This window comes from Mus caroli, chromosome 5 (genome assembly GCF_900094665.2).
Source record: "Mus caroli chromosome 5, CAROLI_EIJ_v1.1, whole genome shotgun sequence".
Classification (NCBI taxonomy): Eukaryota; Metazoa; Chordata; class Mammalia; order Rodentia; family Muridae; genus Mus; species Mus caroli.
The window spans coordinates 25,637,307-25,647,295 of record NC_034574.1 but is presented as its reverse complement, the minus strand read 5'-3'; the positions used below and the strand labels follow the sequence as shown (position 1 = coordinate 25,647,295).

General features: G+C 49.3%; 1 protein-coding gene across 4 annotated transcripts in view; it reads left to right on the top strand.

Moving 5' to 3' along the window:
• The first annotated feature begins 274 nt into the window (after positions 1 to 274).
• Positions 275 to 9,989, top strand: part of Mpv17 (mitochondrial inner membrane protein MPV17) — a 12,990-nt gene continuing 3,275 nt past the window's right edge. The window contains exons 1-7 of one of the 4 annotated variants that reach the window (XM_021162950.2): positions 275 to 340; positions 778 to 852; positions 8,052 to 8,167; positions 8,344 to 8,436; positions 8,530 to 8,625; positions 8,846 to 8,878; positions 9,109 to 9,161. In XM_021162950.2, coding sequence (XP_021018609.1) covers positions 783 to 852; positions 8,052 to 8,167; positions 8,344 to 8,436; positions 8,530 to 8,625; positions 8,846 to 8,878; positions 9,109 to 9,161 — 461 coding nt within the window. In that variant the 5' untranslated portion in view covers positions 275 to 340; positions 778 to 782. The other 3 variants (XM_021162951.2, XM_021162952.1, XM_021162953.2) reach the window with 3 other exon arrangements.

Here is a 9,989-nt window from a genome sequence, read left to right as displayed (position 1 = left end):
GTCTAGACCTGACTACCTCCACCTCCAGGAGACAGCCAGTCTGGGCTGATGGTCTGGGGAAAACGGGGGTGGGGGCAGCCGAGTTACAGGGAAGCACAGACTGTCCTACACGAATGTTTGGTGCAGTTCACGAGAAGGGGACTGCCCACTCCCCTTAAGTGGTCCGCTGAGCCGCCTCCCAAGGGGTATCAAAGGCCCCACCCACCTGCATTCCTCCTGGACTGCTTCTGTCCAAACAACAGCCCGGCCCGCAGGCAGACGGAAGAGGCGGTGCTCGATACGGAAGTCCCTGGGCCAGCTTCGGTCACGTGAGAAGGTTCTGCGCAGAGCTGGCACTCAGGTGAGCAGAGGTTCTTGGCAGTCAGAGGCTTGAAGCACTGAGGCCGAGAGTTCTTGCACGTCATGTGACCTTACAGATCCAGGTCTTGGTTTATTTCTGGTGTGTAGTTGCTCTTATAAAGGAGATTCAATCTGAATCTGGGGACCTATCGTGTTTACTTGGGGGATGGAACACAGACTCTGGATGGAAGCCAGAGTAAGTCAAATTTCATGAGTGGCTTAATCAGGACTGGATGCCTTGCTTCAGGACCAGGTTACTCAAAACTGCTTCCTTTCCAGATGTATAATGACCACAAGGCAGGGACACGGCCCAGTAATCAAGCTTTCTGAGGCCTCTGTCACTTGCAGAGTTTGGAAGGAAGGGAGTGAGCATAAGGAAATGGCAGGCATGGTCTTTACTGAGGGCAGTGGGAGTGACTTCTCCTCTTGGTTTGACAGGGAGCATGGCACTCTGGCGAGCATACCAGAGAGCCCTGGCAGCACATCCGTGGAAAGTCCAGGTTCTGACAGCTGGTGAGTGTCACTCTGGGACCAGAATATAATTAGAACAGCTGATTTGAGGAGGAGGAGGCCCATATCACGGCACCACCCACTTCCTCCAGTTTAGCCCCCCCCCCCGGAAGTGTTTCCCTTCTCCTATACTATTATGTCTGTTTTAGAGGGTGAGCTATTTCTGAGACTCATGCTGGAGGGGAGACGAATAGAGACGTGGCTCCGAGGTTAACAGCGCATACTGCTCTGTAGAGGATTCCGCACTATGTCATGTAGCTCAGAGCCACCTGTAGCACCAGCTCCAGAGGGCTCTGTCACTGCCAACCACTTGGGGCATCTGCACTCACTTGCACAAACACACACAGACCACACCCAGTTTAAAATGATAACAGTAAATCTAAAAGAGAGAGATACACAGTCTGTCAAGCAAGACTTAAAGTCCTCAAGAAATTAAGTGATAGTTTCTGTTTTGTTTTTTTTTTTTTTTTTTCAAGGCAGGACTTCTCTGTGTGGTCCTGGCTGTCATGGAACTCAATCTGTGTGCCAGGGTGGCCTTCAACTTAGAGATCCACCTGTCTCTCCTTCCCAAGTGCTGGGATTAAAGGGATGTGCTACCACTGCCTAGCCTAAGTAGTCCAAGAGACCCCACCTTGGGAAATTAAATGCTTTCCTCTTACACTTTATAGTGTGCTGAGCACGTTGTCTCCATGCATAGGCGCCTCCAAAGGTCTGTTAGCAGAAATGAGTCCACACTGAATGACACAACTAACAAGTGCTGAAGTGACTTACTCTACTTCATTTTTATACACATTTCTATTGTGAAGTGTATAAAACAGTCATATATCTAAAGTTTAAATCATATTAAAAGAGAATCCTTCAGTAATCAGCTTTGGACCTCTGTTGGATCCCTCTCCAGTTCACATATTCCAGTTTTTATTTCATTTTTATTTTAAGACAAGAGTCACACAACCCTGGGCTGACCTAGAATTCGCATTGTAGCCAGACTGGCCTTGAACTTGCAGCTGTCTCTTCTCAGCCCCTGAATGCTGAAATTACAAATGTAAACCACTACAGTTGGCTAGATGACCACTTTCCTAAGCTTAGCTTACATCATTGTTTGGCTTTTCTTACAAACATATTCTCAGTACACTAACTGGGGCCTTTTTACTCTGTCAGTGATGAAGTAGCAACTTCACAGAGTGCCTCCAGATGCCTCCTGTGTCTGTTTCCACCTTCCTTTTGCTGGCTACTCATTGTTGTTATGACTGGGGCTATTCTAAGGTCGTTTGCTTTGAAGCACATCTTAGATTCCTCCATGGCCAACTTTTCAGGCAAATCTGAAGTTTTTTCATATGCATACAGAAGCCACAGAATGAGGAGCAAAGTGCTAGTGCAAGGGGACAGGACAAGGAAGCATCAGCAGGCCTCTGATCATCAGAGCATTGCAGTGGGCGATCAGGTAATAAATATGTCTTGCCTATGCTTAGAAAAAGAACCCATATTCGGCTGAGAGGAAAGAGGGAGGGTAAAGGGTAGGTAGTCCAGAGGTCTTGTTAGTAGAATAGCTGTATGTTAGCATTAGGAACTGCATGACTGGCCAGAAGGTGGACTCTTACTCCTCTCTGGCCCCTCGATAGCATCCTGTGCCCATCCACCTCTTGTCCTCAGAGTGTCCGACCTGCATGACTCACCTGGCTGAGTGTGTGGTGACTCATGCTGGACTGTGTGGCTGTGATGGGAACTGACATGCTGGGCCCTTTGCCCAGCCTCAGATTCCCTCAGGGCCCCTTGCTGCCAGATAGAAGGTCCCCCCTTGTGGCCATAGGGATGGAGAGGAAAGGACAGTCCTGCTTCCCCCACCTAAATGATCCATATCTAACTAAAGCTCCAAGGGCACAAGTGCAGAGATGTGGCTCACTGGGCTCCCTGGTCTGCCTGGACTGGGATCTTACACGGCCTCCTGTACACATCACTCCTGAAGCTGCGGAGTCTTCATCTGGTTCTGAAGCAACCTGTAGCCTCACAGTATGTCTCACAGACTTCCCCTTCTTTCCTGACAGGGTGTTTGGACCAACCTACAAATAAAAGGTGGGGGTGGGCTTAGCTCACCTTACCATTTTGGACTGTTGTCAGAGAACAGTGTCTCTAGAGGTCCCATGGGATAGCTCACACTGAGAAACAACAGAGATTTCAGACTTGGAGCTAGAAGACCAAGATCTGAATCTCAGAACATAGCACTTAGTAACTGCCTAATTAGTCCACATCGATAAACCTCTTTGGGCCTCAGTTTCCTCATTTAGAACTTAAAAGGTCAGTTCCAGGAATTATCTCTGAGAGAAGCTCTGCAAGTGTTATTCATTTGCCTACTCACAGTCCTAAAGGCGGAAGCTCCAGCCTCACACATGCCGGGCAAGCACACTCTCTGGACAGTATGCCTCCATTATTTACTGTGTGTGTGTGCACATGTGTATTGCATGACTATACAGTCAGTTCTCTCCTGGAACTGACTGGAACTTTTAAAAATGTATAATAAACTTGAAGGTTTATTCAAGTTGGCCCTTCCTATGATCATTGGCAACCTGTGTATAGCAAACACCTTTGTTTGTTTGTTTGTTTGTTTGTTTGATTGATTGATTGTTTGATTGAGACAGAGTTTCTCTGTGTAGTCCTGGCTGTCCTGGAACTCATCTCTGAGTCCTGGCCTCGAACTCAGAGATCCACCTGCCTCTGCTTCCCAAGTGCTGGGATTAAAGGTGTGCGCCACCACTGCCCATAGAACTGGCCATTTTGTCTCATTTCCTTCAGTGGGATGTTTATGGATAGGAGTGAGCTGAGCACTCAGACCCTTCCCAGGGAATCTGCTTCCCCTTCTCAATAGAGTTTGAGCTGCCTCTGGCTCTGAGGTCAGTTCAAGCTCCTGCTCTCGCCAGGAGGGCCCTCAGTCAGCAGCATTGCTGGGTCCATGCCAGGAATATCTTCACCTGCAGACCCCTCCCCTATTCTTAAAGGCACAGTCCGTCTCATTCCAGGCAGCCACTACCAGCACATCTGCAGTCTCACCTTCCATCAACACTATTTTCCTGCCCATAAGACTCTGCAGAGTCGAGTGTAGGAGCAAAGGGAAGGAAGCAGAGGATTTGGCTCTACTTGTGCCTTGGAAGACAATGGGAAAGTTGGGGCTTTTCCATTCATGGGCAGGGGATGGTCTCAAATAGTTCAGTACCCAGAGCCACGCATCTCTTTCCCTGCCCCACCTCCTGGATCCACAGAGAGTGACGAATGAGGACTGGCACCTACCCAGAGGTATGATGTCATCATACTCAGAACCAATGTCTACTTGCTAGGCTCTGTGCCCAGCCTGACTTTGGGGCACCACTGCCCAACAAACCCTCTTCCCAGGGCTCTGCCACTATGTGTTTTCAGGCTTCCAGCTCCAGCTCTCAACTCCAGGAAGAGAGGAAGTGGATTGCTACGCTATCCTAGTTAGCCAGATAATAATGCACTTCAAGTCACCCAGAGGTTGGGTGGTTTGGGTGTTGGATAAAGAGTGTGAATGTCTGAGTCCTTCCTGTTGAAGGCTTATTTGGAATGCAGGCTTTGCTTTTGGCCTGGACTACTGTCTTTGGCCATTCTGGAGTGACTGCGGGTCCAGTGGCCATAATCTCTTATGAGCAGAAGACTAACTTCCAGGTACTGCTAAGTCAGAAATGAACAGACCTGAGTGGACAGACTCTCCTCAACTCATCTCTCTGAAGATGGCTTGTCACCTGGTACTGCCTCAGGCTTGATGGGTGTAGTTTGGGACCTAGACTTAAAGGTTTGGGCTAGGGGATACTCGACAATGCTCACATGCACCTAATCTCTCTCCTCCCCTCCCCTCCTCTCCCCTCCCCTCCTCTCCTCTCCTTCTCTCTCCTTCCCTCCCTCCCTCCCTCCTCTTCCATGTGGTGTAAAGAAGTAACAGATGCTATACTATGGCTGTCTGAGAGAGTGTACAAGTCACTCCCACTTCCCCAGAGGAGGGTTATCCCTAAATAGTCAGCTACAGTTGTCACCTACCATATAATGGATGCACCTTATCTAAAGGGATGAATCCTTCCCTATTCCCCTGTTGTCCAGGAATCAGAGACAGTCTGAATACAAGCACATACCGGCTACTTATCATTAATATGGCCTGGGACTCACTTCTAGAAAACCAGCAAACAAACCCCTGTATTAGGGGATACCATTTACTCTCATGGACACTACAGAGAGGCCTTTTTCAATGGCTAAAGGCTTCCAGAACCATGGAACTTAGTTTTTATTCCAGTTCCAGCCTTTAGCTTCTATGACTATTAAGTTATGAAAAGAGGAAATATGCACATCTCTATTTCTTTTCTTTTTTTTTTTTTTTGGTTTTTTGGTTTTTTCGAGACAGGGTTTCTCTGTATAGCCCTGGCATCCTGGAACTCACTCTGTGGACCAGGCTGGCCTCGAACTCAGAAATCCACCTGCCTCTGCCTCCTGAGTGCTGGGATTATAGGCGTGCGCCACCACTGCCCAGCCCTCTATTTCTTAAGACTATTCCTGCCTGCCCTCCCTATGGCTAACAAGGAATAGAGGTGGTAGAAACCTGGGCAGTAAGTTCACAGCAATCTTTTAATGTGTTTAAGCGTATGTGTGCCTGTGTGTACCTGTGTATACCACATCTGTGCCTAGTGCCCACAGAGACCAGAAGAGGCCACTGGATCACTTGAAATGAGTTAGAAATGGTTGTAAGCTGCCATGTGAGTGCTAGAAACCAAGTCTGGGCCCTCTGCAAGAACTGTAAGTGCTAAAACCACTGAGCCCCTTGTTTGCTTGTTTTCTATGTATTTTGGTTGTGTTGCTTGAGACAAAGTCTTACCACATAGCTCTGGCCTTAGAACTCACAAGGTAGACCAGGTTCTCTCAAGCTTAAAAGAATCCTTGTGCCTCTCTGCCTCCCAAGTGCTGAGGTTACAGGTGTGTGGCTGCTATACCTGCCCAGGAAACAGCTTTGCGATGTGGTTCCTTTGAGCCATCCCTTGGGTAGGAAGGAGCCTTTGGTAGCCCATGGCCTCTGAGCCTGCTTTTGCTTATGCTCTGCCCTCCTTGTTCCCTTGGCTTGAGTTGATCTAAAACTGAGTAGAGGTCACCCCACGAGGTCACTTCCTGTCTCCAGGGTCCCCTAGTTAGATGGATACATTGTCTCCTGACCTCTTGGGTTTTTTTCAAGGATTCACTGATTACTTTTTTTGTTTTGTTTTGTTTTTTGCTTTGTTTGTTTTTGAGACAGGGTTTCTCTGTGTAGCCCTGGCTGTCCTGGAACTCACTCTGTAGATCAGGCTGGCTTTGAACTCAGAAACCCGCCTGCCTCTGCCTCCCAAGTGCTGGGATTAAAGGTGTGCGACACCACCGCCCAGATTGACTGATTCCTTTGTGAACTGTCACCATCGTATCAAAGTGGACTGTTGTCCCTTCATCGCCCACACGCCTTCAACCTTCTCAGGGCCATTTCCCCATTGTGCATGGCTGCAGTAGTCCAGAAGAGAGTTGAAGAGAGAACCCTGAGCACACAGCTGATGGCCGCATAGTGGGAGGTGGAGGGGCTGAGGGAAGTGTTAACTCACCGGGGCGGGCAGCACACATGGGTTCTCTGGCATCCTCAGACCTTGAGCCTGACACATTTCCTCAGGTTGAGCATAAGAGTTCCTCAGTTCTTCCTTCAAGCAAGCTTGTTGTTTGGGGCTGTAAGTTTTGTATGATTCTTTACTGACCACCTTTTAGGGTCTTGGTTATGTGTGGAGAATGAAACCATGTCTAAGCTTCTACTTTGGCCACCCCTCACGCCCCTTGTCTGACTGTTCTGGGGAGATTCAGGGGAAGAGAGACAGCACTGGCTGGATAGGATGCTGAGGGAAAGGAAGAGCCACTGGATGGCCAGCTGCCCAGGTCATGTAGGGTTGCCCATCACCAGCTCTAGCTCCTAGCTTTCCCCAGCTGCCTCTGACTAGGTTGCTCTGAGGAAGTGCAGTGGAGAAGGCGTGGGGGAAGAGCAGAGCTGTGTGTGCAGCCAGCATGGACGTCAGAGCCAGCCTCAGAACAAGGAATCGGGTTGAAGGATGTGTTTGCCCAGTGCTAATTGAGGGCATCAGGACAGTGGTAGCTTTGGACCTGGAGGGGACTCTCATTACTCACTGAGATGGATGGAGGAGCCAGAGATCATACAGTCATTCCCAAGTGGCCCTGTGACTGTTTGTGAGAAATGGTCACACCATCATGACAAACTGGAGGCTCTAAATAGTGATGACTCCAGTTCTGTCTTGGCTTTGAGGGGTGGGTGTCTGTGCAGTTAGGGGGGCGGGAAGCAGGTGCGGAAGTCTGAGGGGAAATGGTTCTAAGTCCTATTGCCAACTCAAGGGTGAGAAAAGAGGGTTTGGGCTTGACTTCCTGTGTGTGTGATAGATGGCCAGGACTCTTCCCTGTGGAGGAGGCTTTTATTATCAAAACATTCTGGTACCATTTGAGCACATTTTAGAAAGATTTATTGGTGCTATTTTCTACCAATAAAGACCCCTAAGGCAAAAGACATTGGCCATGTCTTGCTTTGAGCTGGCAAGAGAAAGTGCATCTCTCATTATCCTGAGCATAATCTGCTAGTGTTTTGGAGTCCTCAGAAAGACAGTGTCTAGGAGTCACACTACCTGCCTGTCGTACCAGCTGTGTGAAATCGTGGCCCTTCATTTCTACACCTCTAGAAGAGGAGTTGAAGTGGAATGTTCTAAAAGACCTTTTCCATTCTGGCCTCTAGTTCTTAGCTGTGAAGTGTAGGCTTTCATTCTTCTACCTGCATTCAGTCCTAGTTTCCTACAACTTGCTATGTGTTCGTAGATTCTGACCTGCTCATTCCAGTTCCTGTGGTCTCACTATGTACTGACTGGCCTGGGGCTCCTATGTAGCCTAGGCTGGTCTAAAACTCATAACAGTTCTAGCCCTGCCTCCCAAGTGCTGGGATGCCAGACATGCACCACCATGCCCCTTATCCCGTGTCTGATAAGAGATGTCACCATCCTTGAGAAGCAGAGGGCTTCAAGACAACAAGAAGGGGCTGGTCATTTGCCAGAACAAAGCCCTAGAACTCAGAGTGCCAAGCCTTATTGTTGGGTCAGCAGATTTTCCTTTTAGGGGATGTCCTGACATCACCTTTGTACCTTACACAGGATCACTGATGGGCATAGGTGACATAATCTCACAGCAACTGGTGGAGAGGCGGGGTCTCCAGCAACACCAGGCAGGCCGGACTCTGACCATGGTATCCCTGGGCTGTGGCTTTGTGGTAAGTTCTGCTTGCAGTAAGGCTGCATTGCCTTGGCTTTTCCATTGGCCTTTCCTACCTAGGCCATCCTGTCTGCCTTCTTCAGGCGTTGGTTTCTGTTCCTGGGGGGAGAAGCTTTGGGTTATGAAAGCCAAGGGTCTGTCACTGTGCCCTACTGTCCTATCTTTTACTCTCAGGGCCCTGTCGTCGGAGGCTGGTACAAGGTTTTAGACCACATAATCCCGGGCACCACGAAGGTGCATGCACTGAAGAAGATGTTGTTAGATCAGGTGAGCTAAGAGAAAATGGCCGGGGGAGGAGAGCCTGGCTTAGCCGGAGTGGTGGGTGCCCATGAAGCTTTCACTTGGCCTCCTCTTCCCTAGGGGGGCTTTGCCCCATGTTTCCTAGGCTGCTTTCTCCCACTGGTAGGGATGCTCAATGGAATGTCAGCCCAGGACAATTGGGCCAAACTGAAGCGGGTGAGTGAATCCCTGCCCAGCAGGCTGGCTACCCCCAGGTTAGGAGACAGGCAGGAGTGATGTACCAGGAGAGTCTCGGACTGAGGAGGAAAGGAGCCTAGTGGGGATTGGGCCAGGAGTGTCTTCTTGGAACAGACAGAACCTGTGTGTGATATCCATGCAGGAATGTGGCAGCTGCCTGGATATATAAGTGTTAACTGTTCCCTCCCTGTCTTTGCAGGACTACCCTGATGCCCTCATCACCAACTACTATGTAAGCCCCTCCACTAGCTGTTCTGTCTCCTTCAGTCCAGGAATGCCCTGAGCTCAGGGGCTCTCCCAGCATAGGCATCCCTCTGTTAGGGTCACTTTCTCATTCTCTGCAGGGAAGCACCTGCCTTCAGCTTTTTCTTATGGAGATGGTGGCATGGGGCCAGGCAGGATAGGAGTCTGGGTGTCAGTCAGGTAGGGGCACCTACTGACCTTCCTATTCTCTTCTTACAGCTCTGGCCTGCTGTGCAGTTAGCCAACTTCTACCTGGTCCCCCTGCATTACAGGTATGGCAGATCCCTTCCTCACCCTTGAAGGAAGATCTCAGTTGGAGAGAAAATGGTAGTCATCCCAACCTTGACCTACTGCCAAGTGAAAGCTTCATGGGCACCCACCACTCTGGCTAAGCCAGGCTCTCCTCCCCCTGCCATTTTCTCTTAGCTCACCTGATCTAACAACATCTTCTTCAGTGCATGCACCTTCGTCTTCAGCTAGTAACACTATGCTCTGGTCAGGCCTCCTCAGAGTCTCAGGGGCTACATTCAGAACCTTTGAGCCTTTACGGACACCATCTTAGAGTGTCACTGGCTGACATGGCCAGCTCCCTTGGGAGGCTTCTGCTCCCACAAACCTTGTTTCTGTCTCACCTGAGTTCCACGTTTGGTGGCTCATCTGCAGGGACAGTGCCTGGCTGTGGTACATTGGCAGCCTAAGTTAGACCAGGAAGGCAGACTCGAGGCTAAGTAGGAGCCTTATCGGTTGGCTCACTGTGGAGTATGATTTTATTCTGATAATAACGCTTGTTGCTGAACAGTGATTAAAAACAATTAAAAAGTTCTGGAGAGATGGTGCAGTGATTAAGAGAACTTGCTGCTCTCTGAGATGGAGGTTAGATTCCCAGCACCTGCATGGTGTCTCACCACCAATATGCAACTGCGTTTCTGGAGGGTCCTAATCCTGTTCTGGCTTCCATGAGTTCTGCATACACATACATGCAAGCAAAATATCCATAAACGTAAAATAAAACATCTAAATCTAAAATTAAAAATTTAAGAGTGGCATTCAGGCCGGACATGGTGGCACACGCCTTTAATCCCAGCACTTGGGAGGCAGAG